This window comes from Babylonia areolata, chromosome 21, assembly GCF_041734735.1.
Source record: "Babylonia areolata isolate BAREFJ2019XMU chromosome 21, ASM4173473v1, whole genome shotgun sequence".
Taxonomy (NCBI): Eukaryota; Metazoa; Mollusca; class Gastropoda; order Neogastropoda; family Buccinidae; genus Babylonia; species Babylonia areolata.
In genome coordinates, this window is record NC_134896.1 from 10058009 (window position 1) to 10081220 (window position 23212).

At 39.9% G+C, this 23212-nt stretch overlaps 1 protein-coding gene across 1 annotated transcript in view; it reads left to right on the forward strand.

The window, feature by feature from the left end:
* The window catches only part of LOC143296296 (uncharacterized), a 41765-nt gene extending 19063 nt beyond the window's left edge, over positions 1-22702 (forward strand). Inside the window, exons 17-22 of the mRNA XM_076608147.1 lie at positions 451-534; positions 936-1019; positions 3203-3301; positions 15950-15998; positions 16806-16930; positions 17581-22702. Coding sequence (XP_076464262.1) covers positions 451-534; positions 936-1019; positions 3203-3301; positions 15950-15998; positions 16806-16930; positions 17581-17727 — 588 coding nt within the window. The 3' untranslated portion in view covers positions 17728-22702. The remainder of the gene's footprint in view (positions 1-450; positions 535-935; positions 1020-3202; positions 3302-15949; positions 15999-16805; positions 16931-17580) is intronic.
* Positions 22703-23212: the final 510 nt, after the last annotated feature.

Here is a 23212-nt window from a genome sequence, read left to right on the forward strand (position 1 = left end):
GTGTGTGTGTGTGTGCGTGTAGGGTGTGTGTCTGTGTGTATAGGGGGTATTTGTAGAGTGCGAGATGGTGATTGTGCATACATGTGTGTGCAAAGGGGTGCATATGCATATGTAATGTCAAGTGTGTGCATGTCTGTACCTGGGAATTAATATGTTTGCATATCTTGTGTGTTTGTATGTATTTGTGTAGATACTGGCAGAGAGAGAGATCATGTGTGTTTTAAAACATTGCATTTGTTTCTGAAGAATGATTGACTATAGACGGTACCAGACATTGTGCAAAATGTCACTAAAATGAGAATTTTAAGTTACTGTACCTGCAATGATTAGTTGAAGTTGTAGTATTGAAGATATATTTGAAATATTTAATCTCCCTGTTCCACCAACAAGTGTATGTTGCTAGTATTGAAGATATATTTGAAATATTTAATCTCCCTGTTCCACCAACAGGTGTATGTTGCTGAACTGGAAGCTGATGTTGCAACCTGTATCAACAGAAACATTCACAAATGGACAGAATATGATGTGGAAAAGGTAAACTACATTTATTTTTCTTGGTTGTTTGCACAGTTCCGGACTTACCTTCATGTCTCTTGTTTTCTAAAATACAAGAACGAGAATTCAGTTGACAGTGAGCAGTTGAACAGCGTCCTGTGTTAAATTTATATTAACACTTGCGCATAACTAAAAAGTCTTCTTCTGTTAGAAAACATTACTTGGCGATGCTGTAAAGGGTCTACTGCAAAGCTAATGTTTTTTCTGATACACTGAAAAGTTGATGAGAAATATTTGATCAGCACCTAATTTATATAAAGGTGAATGAGAACAAAGTAGCTTAACCTCAGCATTTGATTTTTTGTGACTTAGAGCGTTTAGCATTTTGTAGTATGATTCTTTCTTGAGAAAAAGGGCATTTACTGATTGTTGACTTTCAGGTGAAAGGGCGGTGGGAACCGACACCACCACATTTCTTACGTCTTGACATTCGCTGGCTGCTGCAGGATGCATCCATTACAGAGGTTAGTTGCTGTTATTGTCATTTTGTCTGTTTGCCTGTTCTCCTGCCACAGCTATATCTGTTGGTCTTCCTGATCAACTTGGAGCTTCATTAACCCCTTGACTGCTGCTGATGAGAATGACTTTGATCTTGAGGGGTGAGACAGCTTACCAGTCAGCATGTCAGTCACCTGTCTCTCTGATTTTATCCCTCGTGGGATTGCATTACTTTTGTTCAGCAAAATTGACGAAACCTTTTGAAAAGTACATAAAAGTAGTAACTGTCTTTCAGACTCATATCACTTTGATCTCATAACACAAACTTCAGCAGTCAAGGGGTTAATAACTGTTTCAAAAAGTTATTAACCAGTAGAGTGCCTATAGGACGTCAGCTGACGTCCTACAAGAAGTATTGCCATAGTGTCTATAAGACGTCCACTGATGTCCTGCATATGTTTCGATTTTTCCTTCATTGGAGTTGTTATGGACAGCTTTCACGATGGAGAAGGATCTCTCTTGTCTGATGATTGGTTTGAAACAAAGGTGATTGAAAATGACAGTGACGAAAGTGACAGCCCATTTGATACTAATTCAGTCCATCTATCCAATCAGACAGCGTTTTAGAACAAGTGGCTATGACTGACAGAATACATGCAGCGAGCGTTGGAAGGAGAGGAGAGGGAGAGGAGTGATGTAAGACGATAGGTTGAATGTCAGCCAGAGTTCATGAAGGGGGCGTGGCTTTTAGGAATGAGTGTGCTCACATTTCAATGCAGACTGTAGGATCAACAACCGCCATTGCTCCACGGTTTTCACAAAATGCAGGATGGAACCTGTACTGGATGTGAAACACGTGCTTTTTGTTTTTCACACTTTTTTTGTGTGCTGAATCAGCTGGTTGACTTGTTTGAAGAGGTGGCAAGCCAGATACACAGCAGACACTATTAATTGGCCCATGTGCAACTTGAAAGGAGTGAATCTCATCAAAGAACTTCACCCTCTCACTCCTGGACGCTCTTAGCTGTCAAAAAGCTTTCCAGTTTAGTTTCTGAGACGGTGATTGACCTTTTACGTTGACTTCACCCACCTTTGTCATTGTTGGGACAGTGATTTACTTACATGTATGCACGAGCTGATTTGTTTTTATAAACTTATAGCCAGTTTGAATTTCTTCTACAGGTATAATCTGACAATAGTCATGCTATTTCTAGCTGTATTTTGTTTCTTTTCTTTATGGATGTCATTATGTAGAGGTGGAAATAGACTTTTTTGTTGCACAAAAATTATTATCTTGACTTTACATGCCTGAACAGTTATCTACAATCAACCTAATTGGGTAAAAGAGCCCAGAAGCAGAATCTACACTCATTTTCCTTCACAAAAACGTTTACTTTCTTTCTGTATCACCCATAGCTTTTGTGCTAGATTTTTTTGTGATTTATTACCCCTGAATCCTCAAAATTCCCTGGCAGGGGGAGAGTACTTTTTTTTTTTTTTTTTTTTTAAATTCTCTGGCACTGAACTGGTTAATGATTTTGCATGTGTAAATCAGAGTGTGTCACTGTGTGTCTACAGCTTTCTCATTGCAGTCCCTTCTCTGCAAATGTGTTATCATTCAGTCTGTATCTCTCTTGCTCTCTGTCTCTCCTTTTCCCCTCTCCCCAATTTCACTCCATCCGCTGCACACCTTTCATCCACCCCATCCCTCTTTTTCATCAAGCAAATTGTACACAAAGATGTAAAAATCATTATTGTATAAAATTGCGTGATCAGCACGTTATCATTACTGGTTTGTTAAAAACCAATAGTTTAATTACACATACTTAACCGTGACCCACTAGTGCAGACTCCGGCAGGGATCTGACATTCCTGTCCTGTGCAAACTGCTATCCGCCTATGCGGAGAAAACGAAAGTAGCTACGGTTGGTTTGTTAAAAACCAATAGATTATTACAATTACTGTTACATGGACATTTTCATATTTAAAACAGTTCTTGATTTACATCATTCTGTTCATCTAAAATCAGCTACATGCAACATCTGTGGCTGATTTGTTCTGACAACAAATACCCTTTAGGTTATATATTTATCTTCTGGTGTATAGCTGATTTGAACATGGTGTTACCTTTAAACTTGATTTACAAGGAAGGATCATCCTCTTCTGCTTATTGTATGTAGTTCTTCACCTATTTCATGACCATTTTCAGGTGGAGATGGAGGACGCCCCTGAGGATGAGAAGACAGAGGCCAACAGGGAAGAGAAGAGGAAAAGAGAGGAGGAAGACGATGAGGAGGAGGATGCAGGGGTAAATGTTGTCACTTGATCTGTCTGTGTTCTTTTGCCGTGAGTGTGTATCTGGTGAATTCTGTGAACATTGAAGCAGATGGTGAAGAAGCGGAGATGTGGAATACACAGGACCTTGCAGCAACATTGGTGAGTAACTGTTTTTGTGGTGGATTGTGAGACTGGTTCCTGTTTTATCAATGGTGGAGACAAGTTGGGGGAGGGAGAGGAGGAGATCCGTTGGAGTGAAGGGAGAGGTGAGGGCCTGTCAGACATGGATGTTGTTTTATTTTTATTTTTCAGTTGTGAGCACATTGGTGTTGTGTGTTGGAGTGTAGTTTGTTGGGTGGGTAAGCATTTTGTACAAAATTGTGCAGGCATACAGACATCCATGCATATATATATATATATATATATATATGTATATATGTGCATGCATGTACATAGGTAACATATTGTGAACACAGTCACACATGCATACCTGCTCACACAGCCAATATGATTTTCACAGAAAGGTGAGCTCATAGGAGTTTGTCACAACTTTAAGTCTTGGGGAATTCTGGGGAACAATTTTGTTCTTGTTGATTTTAAAAAACCCAACTACCAAAGATATTAAAGCATTAATTATGACCAGAGGAAACAGATGTATGAAAAAAAAGTGTTTGTTACTGAAAATGTGACAGTAGAAATGATAGTGATGAGTACACTTCATAGCTTCATCTGCTAACCTGTCTTTGGTTTTCAGTAGGTGTGTGCAACTGACCGTCTGGTTTGGGATTTTGTTTTAAAATTTATCTTTACTGAGGTTAGAATGGAATGATGTCCGGAACGATAACCCAAATGTTTTGATTTGTGGTTGCGTCTTACTGGTGGATTTTTCTCCTCATGCCACATAGTGTTGACATGTTTCTGCATTGTGGACAATGACCAAGAGCTTACACAATGTCACATAAAACAAAGACTTATAGTTGAACAACAGCCAACACCTAACCCTCATCTTTTCCCTTTCCCTCAGTCTCTGTTGGCCTTAGCCTTAAATGCCAACTATTCATTGATAACTACCCATTCTGAAGCCATTGGCACAGCTACATGCGTGTATGGAACATACTACCTTTCATTGTGTTTACAGTGTGTTGGTCTGTTTCACTGTGATTGATAGCTTTAATGTCAAAGGAAAGTAACTTAGCTTACATTCACAGGCGTACATTGGCATTGGACATCAGACATAGACCAGTAAAGGATTGTGAATGTCTGATCATTTTATTGTAGAAGAGGACAGATGTCCCATTATTTTTTCATCAGTGATGTCATCTGATATGTTTCATTGCTAGCTTGGGCATCAAGTGTAACAAATTGGTGACAAAGTCGTTATCCTCCCCAAATTACCAGTCAAATCGGAACAAGGCCAGCATCAACACGCTTGCAACCTCGAGGAGCATTTAGTGAACCAGCATGTAATGACTGATGCGCTTGCTCTGGACAGGAAAGTGTCTGCTTCTTTTCTGCCCATGAAGATATGGCTATGCTTCAAACCGTTTCTCGATCTTCACAAAAAAAAACCCGACAGAAAGCGTTTCCGAGAATGAGAGACATTTGGCTGGATTTTCTGGAACAGTAGTTAGAGGATGCAGCAACATGAATGTTCAACGGTTTCCAGCATGAAACCGCTGTGACCACAACAGTAATTATGAATGTCAGTGCTGGTAAACAGTAGACAAACCCTTTCAGTTCATTGTCTAAAGACTTCATTTGGGAAAAGTAAATTTGTCAACGAAAATATCTGCTTTTTTCAAAATCAGTTTGTGATGGAATGACCAAGAGAAGTAGAGAGGGAAAGAGAGGGAGAGAGACATGGGGAGAAGTTGAGAAAATACTGAGAAAGATTTCATTTTTATATTCTTAATTTTCAAGATTTAATTTTGTTATTCATCATGTTTCCACCAATGTGTGCATACCCTCGCTCACATGCACACACACTCACACACACTATATTGTCTCCTACCCTCCCCAAAACTAACACACACACCCCTCCCCCTCCAGCCCACACATACACCTAATATTTAAAAGAATGTTTACACCTATTGCTCCGAGTTTCATAATAAAGGACAACTTAGTGGCCAGCCACAGCCTGATTGTTGTGTCAAGTTTTTGCAGTCCAGCTTTGCTTGTTAGGTATTTCCTGTCATATTCACTTAAATTTAGAAAAGGAAAATTAACATATTTTTTAAAATGTAGATTTTGAACCTTATTTACTTTTAAAAATGAATGCACATACTTTGATTTTATGGATTGGATCCTGTCACTGCTGGAAGGTATTGCTTACACTGGTGACAATATTGAGTGAGTCATCAGCTTTAGTTCAGCACAGGCTCTGTACATTACCCATACAGATATCCAGTGCGTAGTGAAATTGCTGTGTCAGAAACTTCGGACCATTTATCATCTTTTCGCTTAATCTACTGCTCACAGCATAGTGAAAAAAGTGGACAGAATGAACACAGCTGAACTATCGAAGATGCCCCATCCAATTCAGAAGTGTGAAAATGCTTTTCATAGGTTGACTGCACAGTGATGGCAACTATCATAAATTGTTAGGATGTTACAATTGTCAGAATTGTCCCAGCTGGGTTCATTATCAGCTTGCAAGGGTTACTTACCTGCTTTATTTTGTAAGCTGCTTGGTAGTTTCATGATGCACATGGCGTACTGAGCACGGGTTGGGGTAGTGACTTATACCACCAGTCTTAGGTGATGAAGCTGAGCCAAAGCCATTCATGTGGACGTTTACAGTGAACCCACTTTCACTGGACAAATCAGCTGATTTGTTTGCCCGAACAGGAAAAGATGTGACTATATTCTGGGTCAATTTATCTCTGTTGTATGTATGATGATGGGACTGAGGGTGTGGATCTTACTGAAGAATTCAAACTTTTCAGAGAAAATGCAAATTACTCCTCAAAAGAGTTAAGAGGGTTGACATCTGTGACTACAGGCCGGACACAAAGGGACAGACTTAAGCTGCACTGCTCCAAGGATCACCCACAGGCTGCAACTCTGGTGTCTAGTCACTGGCTCTGCAGAAGACAGACAATCCATGCTGTGGAAGACCGAGCATTTAACAACAGAGCTCCATTGACTTCTGTCCTGTGTGAAACTGCTGTCTGTCTGTCTGTTTTTTACAGTCCGGGCACCGTCTGGTATATGCCTTGTCTCCATCTAAGTTTGTACCTGTGAGCACATCCAGCTGGACGGAGAGTGCCAAGGTCTGTCAGGGAATGTGTACTCACCCAGTAACTCCACCAGTACCAACTCCACTGGGACATCCTCTGTGGTCACTAGACTGTCCAGTGCGACTGGAGAAGTGTTCCAGGAGTCCTGTGGTATGTTTTGACTGTCACATGGCAAGGAGGATCTGCTACAGAAGAACATAGTGATACACTGCAAGCTGTGTTGATGGAGCATCCTGTCATAGACGTGAGGGCATCATGTCAGGGAGAGCCAGGAGCCTCACAGGGAGGAGTCCCCCACTGTGTGTACAATGGAACCCCCACCATGCATCAGCAGGGAAAAGAGACCTGCCTAGCACTTGCCAGAAACCTGGTGTACACAAATCCTCAGAAGCGCACATGTGGCACTGCATGTTTTTCAGGCTTTCAACAGAGGTGTTCTATAACTCCTTCATTAAACCTGGCCTGCAGTGAAACTTCAGGCTTGTCACTGACAGAGTCTACCCACCACATGTTTCACACACACAAGGTGTTCAGAGTGAAATTAAAATTTTAAAAACAATTTCTTGTGTGAGTGATTTTGTTTGTTTGTAGAACAGTCTTTCAAGCACTGTACATGTTACAGAAAACAGATTTTGGAAATCAGTATGGCTGGTGTTTATGACATGGGTCACAAAAGTTTGCAATGAATTCAGACTCATTCAAGACCCCAACACTGAACAACTTGACCTTAAGACGCAAGCCAATAGGTATTTAAACTAAACACTACTGTCACATTCATTTCATTGCATGTTACCATTGTTAGGTGGAGAATACAAAGTGCCTCTTACCTGATTGAAAATATTGATAAAGGAGCAGGGGTGTTTGGTGGTGTACTTTGGCAAGGCTCAGAATTAATTTTTGGAAAGGTTTAAATTTTAAAGTGAACTGTACTGATCAGTTTGATGGCAGCAGAGATTTTATTTATTTATTTATTTTTTTTAATTATCATGTCTCCCTATTTACACAAATATTGTGACCAGACTTCTAGATTCAGAAAACTGCAAACCCAGAATGTTCTGGATCAAACACGGTGGTTATTGGGGAGTGGAGACAGAATTTTCAGGATCAGAAAACAGTCACTGGATATAATTTTACAAGCAACAGAGTGCAGTTGTGGATGCCAAATGTGAAGTCAGCCATATACTAAATACAGTTTTTCTTCCTTTTCCTAACAATCAAGCATGCCACTTTTAGGTGTTTCAGCAGATTTCTGAATTTTTGTTAATAGATTTTGGTTAAAAGGTATGGTTTTCTGCCGAAGCGCCAGTGATAATATCGTCTGTCTCCGCGAAAAAGTTGTATGCGGCCGTTAGTTTTGCAAGTATTGTTCCTCTTCCGTTGTTCTTGATTTCCATTGTTGCTGGCAATGAAAACGCCACGCTTCCACACCTTTCTTCACCACATGTAAACCACAAAAAGTGACTGTTTAGTCTGCTGGTTCTGCTGCTCAGTGAGTATCGGTTGTGGTGTGAACATTTCCTGTTTCTGAAGTGTGATCTTGCACAGTTCAAAAATCAATTGTTGAAGAAGTCATTGAATGGCAGTGTCGGCTTTAGGAAGATTTAACTGATTCCGAAGAGACATTTGGCAGCATAAATAAAGAGGAAGTCAGTTTGGAACATTGTGTGGAATGTGAAGTATCTGAGAAAGTCATCATCATCATCGAGAAGCTGTGTAATGGATTCATACACCATGTTGTCCATTCCAAAAAGCTGTCAGAAATGCTTCAGGCGTTGGACTGCGTTGCCTGCTGTCACCTTTTTGGTTTGTTGTCCTCATCTTGAGCACCCAGTGCCAGCTGAAGGACATGCATCCAGTAGATGGTGACAAGAAACATTCAACATTAGATGTACCGTAATATTCAGACTATTTGCCGCAACTTTTTCCACAAACTTCAACCCCTGCAGATAAAATAACGTGTGGCTTGTTTATGGATTTTTCCCGATGTTGTGGATTTTCGGAAGATGCGTTCAGGTCAAATGAAGTTGTTGCCGTCAGTCTCCAGTCTGTTTTTAGATTCACATTATGCTTCAAATCTGGTTTTGACTCTTCGTGAATTCAAAACTCACTGTAAAAGTATGCTGTTGATAACTGTTTGTTTTTTTCCTCTAAATTTGCACACAGCCTTTACACACACAGAACAGTCAGTTGATTGCCCTTGTTCAGACAACTTCCATCATGCTGAAAACATGACACAATGCTTAAGATGAAGTTTTCAAATTGAAGGCGATCAATCTGGCTATTGAAAAGCTTTATGGAGGTCTGTCGAAGGATTTTTACAGCATGGGGAAAAGTAAAACAATCTACAATCATCAATGGCTTTTGCAAGCAAAGCTGGACTCCTGATGTAGCAGATGACAGAGAAGCCACCAGCACCAGCCAGCAAGACTCGAATTCATCTGACAGTGAAAACGAGGCCGGGGTCAGTGATGCCATGGCAGAAGCAACTGTGCTTCTGTTGTTCAGTTCCGACACTGAAGATTAAGCTTTCAGTGGTTTCAGTGGAAATGATGATGATAATGAATGAATAAATGTGACTACTGGTAATTGTTAGTGGGTGTGTTAGTGTGTATCTTTGATGTTGCTGTATTTTTATTTTTGTGTTGCTTTGTCACTGAATTTGTAACTGAAGTTGTGCTTCGCGCGCGTCTGACAAGTTTCTCTGGCTGTTTAGTTTCTCATTTTTTGTGATTAATTTTTGGACGTTTCTGCACTTTTTTTTTCTCAACATTTTTGGCTTATAAACCAGTGCGGCTTGTGTGTGTTTGAATTCCAGTTTTTAAGAAAATCCAGTGGATGTGGCTTATATAACGATGTGCTCAGTAGTCCAAATTTTACGGTATGCTGACAGTCTGGCACTCATGGGGCGATAACATAATGCCAAGAAAAAACAATCAGATCTTTTGGACAAGCAGTGTTGAGAAAGAACCAGGTTGGCAGAAAGGAGATTTAGGAGCCTGTGCATCTATCATGCCACTATCTTCATGAATGGAGAACAACTGGAAGATGTCGGAATCTTCAAATATCCTGACAAAGGATGGAAGCAGCAAAGCAGAAATAAGAATTTGCATTGGCACAGCCACCGCAGCCATGACCAAACTGAACAGAGTGTGGAAAAGTAACATCCGATTCTCCACAAAATTCAAACTCTACAAAGCCCTGGTAGTCTCCATTGTACTGTATGGTTGCGAGGCATGGACACTGACGGCCGAAACCGAAAGGAAGATCCAGGACTTGGAGAACAAATGCCTGAGGAAGCTCCTTCAAATATCCTGGATATTTATGGAGCAGAATGAATATGTATGGAGCAGAATTAAGAACCTTGCTGGACCTCAGGAACCTCTCCTTTCAGCTGTGAAGAGACGCAAGCTGATATGGTTTAGGCACAACACTCGACCTACCAGTCTGTCCAAAACAATCATGCAAGGCATCATCGAGGGCGGGAGAAGAAGAGGAAGACAGCGGAAGAACTGGCATGAGAACATCAAACAATGGACCGGACTCCATACATGTGAGCTGCTGCCGGCGGCTGCTGACAGAGACAGATGGAGAAGGGAGGTTGCATCTGCGGTCCTCAGGTTTCCCCCAACTTTGTAGTTATGGGCCTGAGGTGAGGTGAGGTGAGGTGAGGCATCTATCTTCATTTCAGACCAGATGTGGCTGATGCCCAGACCAGAGCCATGGGAGGTAACGAGTTCCAGCATCAAGATGATGCAGATCTCCTTCAGACAAGACCTTTCCCGTGTCTGAATGACATGACAGTGACAAATGAAAACTTTAGTCTTCTGGACAACAGCAGAGCAATTACCAATATTGCACAAATTTGTTAAGGCATGCTAAAGGATATGTGGAATGAGTGGATAAAATAAAATGAAAAGAGAAATTCATTGATGTTCTGATCATGTGAATCTTGTCATGCCTCATTTGGTTTGTTTTGGTGTGTGTGTGTGTGTGTGTGTGTTGCAGAGGATGGTATCTGGCAGCACATTGTGTTGCTCTGATCGGTTTGTTTCAAAGGAAACAAACGCATTGTTTCATTTTCACTGCAACTTGTCTCCAGATTTATGTACTTCATTTGTCATGCTTAACGAAGGTACTGGTTTGTTCACTGCTACGGTTTTGTAACATAACAATTATCCATCAAATTTGTCTTGCCTTCCATCACTTTGTATGGGTGGCATTGCTTATACCTGCATGCACCGTTTGTGCAATGTCAGTGGAGTGGAGGGTCCATTATCTGATGTACTTACATATGAAGATTTGGACCTGATTCTTAATTATCTTAAAAAAAAAAAAATCGTTTTTAGAGAGAAAAATAAGTGCATATATTTTAATGTAAAAGTAAAACAATTCCAGAAGATGGTGGTAAATGGACATTAATCAGCATTGTTATTACTGGTATGAAAGGTCAAGAAGTCGAACTCTGTTGTGGTTCCAGAATTTTCACTTTAAATACTTTGTATTGATCTCACTTGAGATACTTTATTTTGGTTGTCCGCATTTTTCATTTAGAATACTTTACATTGTTTGTCTGGATTCATTTCAGATACTTGTTTGTCTGGATATTTCATTTTGAATACTTTAATCGTCCAGATTTTCATGATGCACACTTTGTACCATCAGCATGGGTCAGTTAGATTTCTCTCCCCATGTTTCAGGTCCTGCCCACCCACCCCTCACCATCCTCTTCCCACCTTCCCTAACATTCTCTGATTGCTCAGTCCACCTGAAGTAAAATTATGCATTCTAGATTCTGAGACTTAAGTCTTTCACTTCTGACTGCGGATATCCACGGTTTAGGGGTAACTGCAGAATCAGGTGTCCAGCTACTCATTTGGATACGCTTACCTCCTTTGCAAATGGCGACTTCCTTGATGAGTGTTGGAAGCAATATCACAGCAAGTTTTGGCTCGATTTTGATGCGTTTTTTGCGTTTTATAAGTGAAAACCTGTTGAGCCTGTCAGCATGGCTGCCAGAACATACAGTACAGAAGAGGTGGCTAGAATTTTTATTTTTCGCACAAGTCAACAATAGCAACAACAAAAATGTGATAGAAAGCGAAACTAATGTTGTTGTTGATCAACTGAAGTGATTTTGGTTATCATATTTTGATGTTACAAAGTGCATCAAAAGGTAGGGGGAGAGGTCATGATGGAAGTGGGTGTACAAAAAACCAACAGTACTTCAGCTTGAAACCTTCGTTTTAGGCTTTTCATTTTCTATGAAACCCTCCAGATGAGCTTCCAGCCAAAAATGAAAATATTGTTTACAGTGAGTCTTTGTGTTGAAATACTGTGATAGTGTTTGTGGGTGTGTGGATGGGAGGTGTGGGTGTGGATGAGTGTTTTTGTGTTTATCTTTCAAACAGCATGAGAGTGGAGGAAAACAACGTAATTGCACTTGGTTTTATGTCTGATACATTTGTAAATATTATAGTACCATTTCCACCCATAGATAAACACACTTGAATTTTCTTTTTCTTCTTCTTCTTTTTTTGATTATTTTGTTTTATTTTTTTATTTTTTTACTGTCCTTCCATGCTGTCTCATTGGCATGGACTACATACTGGTGGCTGGGAATTACCATACACTGCCACACACAGGGTCATTCTGTCAGTCCATGAGGAACTGTGTTAAGTCATCATGAAGCCACACGCCAGAGGAGACCTTGCTTTGCTGCTCAGTGCACTTTTGTCTAGGATCATGGCGTTTGTCTTTTTCGGGAATTGATGAAGTCTCACTGTTTTTGATGAAGTCTCACTGTTTGTCTTTCAACACTAATCACATTGATTGAATGATTTAGAAATAAAACATGGATTCTTTCAGCTGTTGAATATTTCATTTGAACCTTCTTCTCTCTCTCTCTCTCTCTCTCTCACCTCTTCCCCTCTCTCTCACTTCCTGTCTCCTGTGTGAAGGCATGTGTGTGTGTGCATGAGGAGAGATTCAGTGTCTCAATATCAGACTGTGTCAGACAATCTGTCAGGAAATCTTGAAACCTCACTTTTTATTTGTATTTGTTTACTTCATTAGATTCTTGATTAATAATTACTTAATGACATGTAGCATATGAATTTGACAGTGAGTTTGAACTGTACAAATTGTTCCAAACTTTAACTTAGAATTGTCTTTTTTCACATTCTTATTCACACTCTCTGTCTCTGTCTCTGCCTCTGTCTGTCTGTCTGTCTCTCTGTCTCTGTCTCTGTCTCTGTCTCTCTCTCTCTCTCTCTCTTGTTTGTTCTCTCTGTTTGTTTGTGTATGAACATTGTGTTACTCATTTTCAGTTGGGAAGACTGTATATGACAGCGATCCTCATAAATCTTTGTTGTTGTTTCTTTTACAGTATTCTAATTGCACACAAACATATGTTGGGTTTTACAAAAAATATATGACTTGGCTGATCAGTTGGTTCAAGTTCAAACAAGTTTGTTGTGTTTATTTGCTTTTGTAAGATGTTTGCTTTCCCGGATTTGCAATACTACAGTCATATGCAGACACACTGCTGGTTGCTTTCTGTGGTCATCCGTGGCTTGAGATTTTTTTCTGTGTGGTGTTTTGAACTGTTGTTTTGGACCGCCACACAGCCGCCATTATCCGTGATCGCCTTGACATAGTTTTAGTGAATGGACTTGGCCATTTTGATACAAGTGGATTTGACCACCGTTACACAGATTTAATGCTGTTCCTCCTCCAAATCTGCTTGTGTTACTAACCCTTTCTGAAGTCAGTCAGACCTGTACTGTCAGTCAGCCGAATTGTGACAGAAACGTACCAATAATATGCTTGGATTGTACTTAGATCATACTTAGGCAGAAATATGAGTTATTGCTCTTTTCACGGTGACGAGTGAAACCAAAAGTGGAGCGCAAGTCACGAAATCCCCATGCTGGGGGCAACGTGCATGGCATGGCAAGTCCGGTGATTTTAGTGGTGTGGGAGGAAAATGTGTTAAGCAAATGGATTGGACTGTTTACAGCTAAAGAGATTTCACTGATCAACCTTCCCTCCACACATCCCCCAATATCCCTCCTGTCCCCACCCCCTTCCAAGCACACGTTCTTCATCTGCTACAGTGATTCTCTGCGTTTTTATCCGTGCCTTTGACCTCAACAACTTCGTGCCATTAATTTGCGTCCGCTTCCTGTCTGTCGTCTTACACTTCACGCGTTTGTTTTGACACTTCTTGCCTGGTCTTACCGACGCTTTGCGGTGGTAGACATCTTCAGTGTGTAGGATCAGGATGTCTCCTTGTGGACAGACCACACCCTGGACAAGAGTCAAGATGAATACATGTAGTTCCAGGAGCTGGCTGTGGGACCAGCATGGCATTCAGCACTCTGGGACAAATTTGTCTTTTGCAGATTTTAAGTATAAGCTGCTTGTTTCTGGAATTAAAGCAGATTTTGAAATTCAGGCATGGTCATTTACTTTTCTGTCTTTTCTTCTTTTTAAATTTTTTATTTTTTCTTTCCTTTTTTTTTCTACCATAGTAATCTTTTCTTGATCTTGGACTGAAGTTCACTATGCACTGACCAAAGTTAAGTGGAAAAATGTTAGACTTTTGCGAATGGACATTTGATGCAATCATGCGTGAAGGGAGAGTGAGTGTTGTGTGTTAATAGCTTGATATATTTATTATGACCAGTCTGTTGTGTTGTGAATGCCTGAAAAAAATAACCCCAAGATACTGGTGTGGTGATGCTCTGATTTTTATTATGATGGCATTTGGTGCTGTGAAGAAAACTGGAGATCATCATATTTTGGTTTTAAGTTTCACCAGTGTTCCTCAGCACTTGCTCTGAGCTACTGGTCAACACTGACCGAGATGATAATCTTTCTTCATGGAATTACAGCAGTATTTTTAATTGTTTACTTCCTGCTTTTTAAGGGGTTTTAGAGGGGTGGTGGGTCGGGTAGTTGTAGAGGCAGTCCATAACACTGATTCATGCTGTTCATGGACAAGTTGACCAGTTTTGAGAACATCACACAGCACACAAGCCAGATATCCTTTACTTTATTTTGATTTTTCAAGCAACGTTCATGCTCACCCTCAGTTGGTCTGTCTGTATATGTGTTTCCTTTACTCTTCTGTTTCTCTCTCTCTGTCTGTTAGTCCAGCTGTCCTGCCTTTCTCTCTCTGTCTGTCTCAACTCATTCACTTATGATTTCTGGATACTGAATTATGAAACCGTTATTCTGATGGATCTGAGTTCCACTCTTCTTTGTTTTTACCTGTCACATTGATCTCCATCTACCCTGCACCTCCTTCCCCTACCCACCCCTCCCTACCCTTTATCCTCCTGTTTTATAAATATTAATTGTAATTATGATGATGATGATAATAGTACATTTATACGGTGGTTTCATACCTCTCAACGCCCTGTTCTGTATACATCAGGTACACACACACACACACACACACACACACACACACACACAAGCATGGAAGAAATGGATGTGGATCCAATAGAATGCAGATATTGAATGGTGTTGCTTAAAAACAGTTAAATTTTGAACAGACTGCTTGAAGAGGAATGGTTTTAGATATGTTTTAAAAGGTGAGACAAACTCTGTGATGTAAGTAAAGACACGAGAGGAGGTGCAGTCGTGAAGATGATGATTGTAAAGTTTTGATGTAACTTTGCATATTTCTGTTTTTGTATGCTGCTGTGTGATGTAAAAACTGGCTTTTCATTTTTTACTTGGCTGGGCTTATGTCAAGACTGCTGGGTGATTTTGATTGTGTTTTATACAGTTTGAAAAGGGGAAAGACCATTTTGTTGTGATTTCAATGAAATGTGTGGTAGACTTGAAATTGCTCAGTATCACACAGTGTGTGTGTGTGTGTGTGTGAGAGAGAGAGAGAGAGAGAGAGAGAGAGAGAGAGCGTGTCTGTTCTTCTGTGTTTTAACATTGACTGTGCACACACATGTGAGAGAGAGAGAGTGTGTGTGTGTGTTTGCATTTTGTGTATGTGTATGCGTGTATGAGTGTGCATTAGCATATATGTAGGTACATGTGCCTTTGTCATACCGTGCTTTTTGGTAATCTTTTCCCATGCAGGCCTGGCGATTTTCTGTTCAAAATTAGCGTTGTACTTTTTCCACATGACCACTTTTTTTTTTCTAATTCAGTTAAATAATTGATTGATTTTATTTATTTGCTTTCTTTCTCTCCCGTATATTGTTACTGACACACCTGGCAGAAGATCAGTTGCACACTTTGTGAATGTACACAGGAACAGAATTTACACACCACAGAAACCGCAGTGGATATAAATACACATTCACACTAGTGACTACCATTCATTTTTGGGGGGTTCTGTGACATATGAAGAAACTGTGCATGCCTGTACGTATGTGGTGTGATGCTCATTATGCCAGATGCTCTGTGTACAGGTGTATAAGAAGTCCAGGTGGGAGCTTGATACCTCTGAAGTCAAACTAGGTAAGTGCGGTCAGCTGTGCAGGTTTCGTTTGTTTGTTTGTTTATTTATTTGTAATGAGATAATGCTCTGCTGTTTGTTGGGAATATTGTACATGGTTCATTATCATTTAGAATTATTTTGTTTGTGGTGGGAGTGTGGGGGGATTTTGATTTTTTTTTTTTTTTTTTTTTCTTGAGATAAGATATTTCTTTGAAGTATAATAGTATTGTTGTTTCAACTGTTATATTTGCTCATTAAGCAGAATAACAAGAAATATTGTAGTATGGGTTACCTGAATGTTTCATTCTGTATTGGTGCCTCTGCAGGCAAAAACTTCAAAAAGCATGTTGACATGATGTTCTTTAGACAGCGTTTTTGTGGGCATGGTATGATGGAGCTATTGTTCTTCATTCAGCTTTCCTGAATTATATCATAACGGGCTGGAATTAAGAGCATGTGTACAGTTATATAAATGTGAGTCCATAATGCACTTGATACTGTTGGTAAAGGTGGTCCTGAATTACGGTTCGACTTCAGATGAAGTACATAAGGTACTCTTCCTTGTGCCTGCAATGTGAAGAGTTTCTTTTCCAGTATGATTTGTTGTTGATATGATATTGATTATTATCATGATTTGTTATAAATTTATTGCTTTTAGAAGTTTAGATAATTCAGTTGCTGTACCCTCATATCACGTTCTTTCAGAATAAAAATGTCTATTTTCTGCCATGATTAATGTCAGTGTTCTCTCACAACATTTTGTTGTCAGGACAGATTTAGCCACAGAAAAAGAAAATGATTAATACTTTTTCTTTTATTTTCTTCAGACAAACTGGATGGACTGGCTCACGGCATGCACAAAAGTGAGAAACAAAGCAGCACCTCTATGGAAGACTATTTGCAGCTCTCCGATGATTATTATAAACGCAAAAGTACTCCTGGCAAGAAAATGGTGGGTTCTACTTTTGTTTGCTCTGTGGTTGGTTTTGTTTTCTTTTGCCCACAGGTTGATGTGAATGGATTTTCAAAGCCAGTCAAAGTTTTTTTTATTATTGAATCGTGTATTCTTGCTCTTTCAAACACGCGCAATATTCAGTTGCTGTGTGACCAAATATGCATGTGTGTACACTGCTATACACGCATATATGCCCACATGCACTCATATGCACACACATATATACACTCACACACACACACACACACACACACACACACACACACACACAATTAATACTACCAGTAATGCTAAAACTGTCTCTGTTGTTGAAATAGTATATGACACTTAACATGCTTCAAGTATTGTGCAAGTGGTACTTGTCTGCATGAAACCTTCCATGCATAATTAAAATGGATGATTGAAAGTTTTTGCTGTGCACAGTTCATTAGCGATTGTGGTTTTCCAGCAGCCATCAGTTCCTTGAAATAAATGGCTGGAAACTCTGAAGCAAAAAATTCAATACATAAAGGCTTCAGTCATTGTTCTTATAATAATATAGGAGTTTGTTGATGTGTGTTCTTTTGGCTTCAACCTCCCTTCTCCCTATTAGTTTTAAAGATGTCATAGTGTGTGCCCTTAACTGGTGACTCATTCTTTGACAACAGGTACGATGGGCTGATCTTGAAGAGAAAAAGGAGCAGAATCGTCGGCGTGAGCTGGGTTTTGTGGTGGGGCAGACTCAGAAAGACTGGGACCGAATCACAGACGACACATTTGCGGAAAAGGCTCTGAATCAGACCAAGTACTTTTGATGATATTTGTTTGGCACAGAGCCTGACAGCAATGCCCTGCCACAGTGTTTTGGTTCCTTGAGGGCGCCAATGGATTATGTGTATTATTTGATGATCTGCATGTGTTCTGCGTATAGCTGGAGCTTTTACCTTTCTGTTCGTCTTGAAATTGTTGTTGCTTTTGTATGGTTAGAATTGCAGTTCATGACTGATTGACAGCTATTACGTTTTAATAAAATGAAGGAATATGGTGTATTGTGTTTGCTGTCAGTACTTTTATTTTTAATCATTAGTGTGGTTGTAGGTGATTCATGCTTTACACCAACATCAGACGGTGACTGATCACAGATATGTGGTTGAGAAAACAACCTGAATGAAGGTATTGACCTACAGCAGTAGTTTTGTACAAAGACAATGATGTGAAGTTGCCTGAAACACACAGTGATTTTGATATTTACTGTTTGGTTTAGAAATAATTAAGAAATAGCCCTAATCTGATATGGGTTTAGCAGCATCCAGTGGTGTCCGTATGACCTTGGCACGTACAGGATAGAAGAAGAAAAAGCATCCTTACTTTGGATTTTTTCATTTTCACCACCATTGGTCCATGCAAGCACTGAATTATTCTATGTGCTGTTTTGTCAGCATGGTTTTGCCGATCCGCAGATCAGAATTACTGTGTGAGCTTTTACTGTTAACATTGATTAATTTCTAGGTGGTTTGCCTGACATGATACACAACATAATCAGTTCAGTTTGTGTATGGCTGTGTGTGTGTCTGTGTTTGTGTGTATGTGCACACATCTTTGTTGAGATCTGTTATCCGAAAGAGACTTTTTTTTTTATATATACCTCAAGATGACTGTTGCAGTTATTAGAGCAAACCAGCATACACAAGGCTACATGCTCATGCTCCTTTGCTTGTGAGTGACTATCCAGGTAAATGGTAGATGATATCAACTAACATACTCAAATTCTTGCACCACCTCAACTGCTGAATCCATTCTTAAAAATTGCATGGCAACAGCCCAAAATTCCAGAAACAACAAAAATGAATAAAGATGCTAAAAACTAAAACTGCAGCAGCAGAGGACTTGGGGAATGACTATGAAGCCAAAGCAGATGCTCTGACAGCCTCAGTCCAGCTGCAGTTGACCACATAAAAAAGAAAGCAGTCGTGTGACTGTTTGTGACAGTGGGAAGAACAGTTCTGGGGATTTTCTGTTGTCTCAGGCTCAGTGGACTGGCTTGGCAGAGCATGTGACATGTTCAGAATTTCTTTGCTTGTACATGTTCCTTTGATGCAGTTGGTTGTCGCGTGCGAGGTGAAGTGTGTGTGTGTGTGTGTGTGTGAAGTCTCATTTTCTGCTCTAATATCTTTGTTCAGAGAATACAGATTGATGATCTTTGCATGTGTTGTTTATACAGCAAAACACATAGTTAATGTGAATTACAGTGAGTATTCATTAGTAAATCATTCTCACTCTGATTGCCGCTGGGCCAGTCAGGATTGTTTAAAACACTTTGTACAGTTTTAAAGTCAACCTGTTATGATGTCTGTTACGAAACTCTTATGTCAGGATTCTCATTAATTGTGAATAGATCTTTGTTTAATTTTGAGATCTCTCTTCGTAACTCATGAAAAGGTCTTTGTTCAGTTAGGTCATAGATACAACTTCGAATGAATGTACACATTTCAGTGGATATAACAGAAATAGGAGAATTTACTGGTAAACAAAAGTGCAAAAGTGTTTTGTGTGTGAGCCTTCCAAAGTATATTCTTTGACTAAGGCATCACTGTTCACCCTCTGAAATGACTGTACTGTGCAGTGTGGAAGCGTGTTTACTAATGTTTACTCCATGGTGTTATACACAACATGTTCTGGAATGTTACACACACAACAGTAACAGAATACAGTGTATTTGACATTGCTCACTCTGAATCCACTGGAACTGTGAAATCAGCTCTGGCACAAATTACTGGGAACCTGAATAGAAAGTCTTATGAATGTTAGAGAAAAAATGTGAGCCTTGGAAAACAATTTTTTATTTGCTGTTTGGAAATGTCAGGGAATCTGTGAAGGGTTTGCCCAGATATTTTAAACATACTGAAGATGAAATCGGCTAAACCGATGAAAGGGAAGTGAATGTTGCTACTGCTGTTCACATCTCACGTTGCTGAATGCAGCTACAATGAACAGCAGACTTGGGTGTGTAGTGTGCCAGTGATTGCGTATCCCATTTTATAGACAAACCTACTTGCAACCATTGTAGTCACGTCCATCAGTTTTATGGAGTCTTGTAAACGTTAGAATGGTATATTAAGTTTGGGAGAATGTGTCGGAGAAAGTATGGACTGTCCATTTCCCCAGCCTGTTTGAAGCCTGTGATTGTTTCACTGCCCAGTTTGCAGGTTGTGTGACTAGCACTGCCCCTACCATGTGCATCCTAAACTTCCCTTTACATAGCCACATCCAGGCTTGTCTGCAACAGTCCTGTCGACATAGAGTCCTGTAATTGTACATGCATCTGGTTCAGACAGTATTTCATTCTGAAAAAGTCATCAGCCAGCTCTGTTCATCATGAGAAGTGAATCACAAAAAAGTGATTATTGAGCTCAAGGAAAAATGTTGAATTGTGTGGTGTATGATAATAATAATAATGAATACTTGTTGAGCGCTTTCCTCCCTTAAAGGGAGCTCAAAGCACTTTACAAAAAAACCCATTAAGCACAGATACACAACAAAACGCATGTGTATACTTGCAGGAGACCTGTAAAATACTGTCACCAAGGGTTTTGGTGTCTTTTATCAGTGTTCAATAAACATGGGTCATAGGATGACACCAGTGGAATGATTTCAAAAAGGAAGGTTGAGTGTATGTTTGGTACCTGTTCATATTGGATGTTGATAGTTTAGCTTTTGGTTTTTGCCATTTTGAACCAGGCCCACCCCATGACTCAACCCTACCTTCTCCACCTTCCTCTCCCACTATGCCTGGGAAAATCAGAAAACGTGTCAAACAGTTCACTTGATGATAATGAGAAAAGTTTTGTACGAGTTCACTTATGATGAGAAAAATCTTGTAATAGCCCACCTGTTGGTTTTGTGGCTGCGTTGTCATCTCTGGATGTTGTATGACTCGGTGCAAACGGAGTTCATGATTGATTGTACAGTATTCTTTGCTGGCATGGCTGACTTTACCATTGCTGTATTTTGTGGTTGTAGCTTCTGTACTGGCACCAGTCAGAAATAAAATTTAATTTCTGGAAAAAGAATCTGAACTGTTCTTCCCAACGTACAAATGCCAGGATATAAGTTAGATTCCCCAATCCCCACCCCCAGAAGCTGAAGCAGAGATTTGCCCATAGAAGTTGAGATACATCCATTAACTTCATGTTAGTCTGGTTTAAAAAGAAAAAAAAAGTTCTTTAATTACAAGGTAACAGAGCGATAATCTTGCATCAGATTCATGTCACAAAATGTAATTGTCATGGACAGTATTTCATGACTGATTTGTTCTTAATAGTTATATATCATGTATATCATTCTATTGGGTAAGATTATTCAGTTATTTTTATTGCAAAATGTAGTCCTAATTCATGAGGTGATACTTGTCAAAAAGTCACAAGTAAAACATTAAGAAATGTGTGTACTGTAGCAATGGAGGGAAGACTCCCTTTGCTGTACCATTGGCATGTGTTGTAGATCCAGACGTGAAGCTAACAGAACTGTGGGGATGTTGATCATACCTCTGTAGTTTTCTGTTCACTTCTCTGTTCACTGCCAACATGCAGACAAGACACGACATGTGAAATGGGTTGCTCAAATCTCATATTCAGACAGATGTTATGCTCAGCAGGCATAGAATGAAGCACACTGCAGCCAGCATTGTGTTGTTCATTTTACAGCATGTAACTTCAGGGCTGCCTCCATCTTCTGTCCACTTGCATCCTTTGTTTTCAGTGAGAGGTGAACTTCTAATGGGTCAACACAGGCACTGCTTTGGTGACATCTTTTTTTTGTTTTTGTTTTTTTTGCCTTCTACTGCCAGTGAATAGTTATCAACTGTGTCTAGGGCTCTGCAGAGGAAAGTGGGGCCCAATCCTCTCCTGTTGTTTTAACCGTCCCTGACCGATGTCAGTTACCCTTTCAGGCCTGGAAGGAGTGAAGAAAATAGAGTAAATTGCCTTTCCCCAAAACACAGTACCATGCAGAAATGGGGCCTTTAACCCTGACCACAGGTGAACATTGGATCAGAATCCAACACATGACCAATTGTGCCTCTGTCAACTGGTGATGAAGGGTTAATTTGCAAACATGTTTGGAGCTTATGTTTCCTCAGACCAGATCCTATCAACCTGTCTGTTGATAATGTTATTCCAAAATGTCCTGCACACTTCCTAACTGAAGTTGCAATGTAGATAATTGAACTTATAGTGTTGGTGCAGTGCAAAGCATACATTCCCGCTGGTGATATGCGCAACATACTTTCTTGCATTTACCCTTTCTTTCTTTCTTAAAAAAAAAAAAAAATTATCATGATGCGCAAATATGCAGTTTGTGTTATCAAAGCAAAGCACAGCTTGTACAAAGCAAACCAAACTGTTGTATTGAAGACATGGACTTCTTGCTGACTTCAGTTGAAACGGAAGGAAGCATGAGTGGAGCATTGCAAGGAGACATGTAGACCAAACAAAGTGGGTAGTTTGTTTTTCTTTTCCCCCAAACAGTCCCTGAGTGTCAGCTCTGAGGGAAAGTGGTGCTTTGTGCAGAAGCTTTTCCCTTTTTTAAACTTGTGAGGATTTCTCTCTCTTTCTCTATCTTTCTCTCTGATTGTGTCTGTCACTGCTGAATGTGTTAGGGTTTCTCTAATTTTCTCTTTCTCTTCTACTGTCTCACAGACAAACTTTTTCTTCCCTTATCATGATGTATACATGCTTTGTTTGTGAAGTGTGCCCTGCATAGATATCATATTGCGCCCTCCCACCACCCCCCTCTCTTTCTCACAAAGAAATCTTTTTCAGTATCATCCCTTTTCATGATGTAGACATGCTTTGAATGTGAAGTATGCCGTGCAGTGTTGCATTGTTCTCTCTCTACCTCTCACTCTATCTCTCTGTGTGTCTGTCTCCCCCTCTCTTTCTCTCTGTGATTGAATAAAGCATCATATACAATGGGTGCAGTCAAAAACTTTTCTGGAAAAGAGAGAAGAGCCACATATGTTTGAAAGGAAAAACACATCACGTTTATCAGAAGCAGCATGATGAAACATTCAGACTCTTGTCAGTTTGAATGGTATTATATAATGATAGTCAAACCAGATGTATGATGTTACCATACCTGCATGTACAAAACATTGGGCTGTCTGTGAAGTCCTGTTGAAGCTGTTCTGACATGTAAACGTGTGTATATGTGGACAGTGGCTCATTGTCTTTTTCGGTTTTTGTTGTTGTTGTTGTTGTTCTCCGGTGGAGACCTATTGTCTGTGGAGTGACAGTAAAAAGT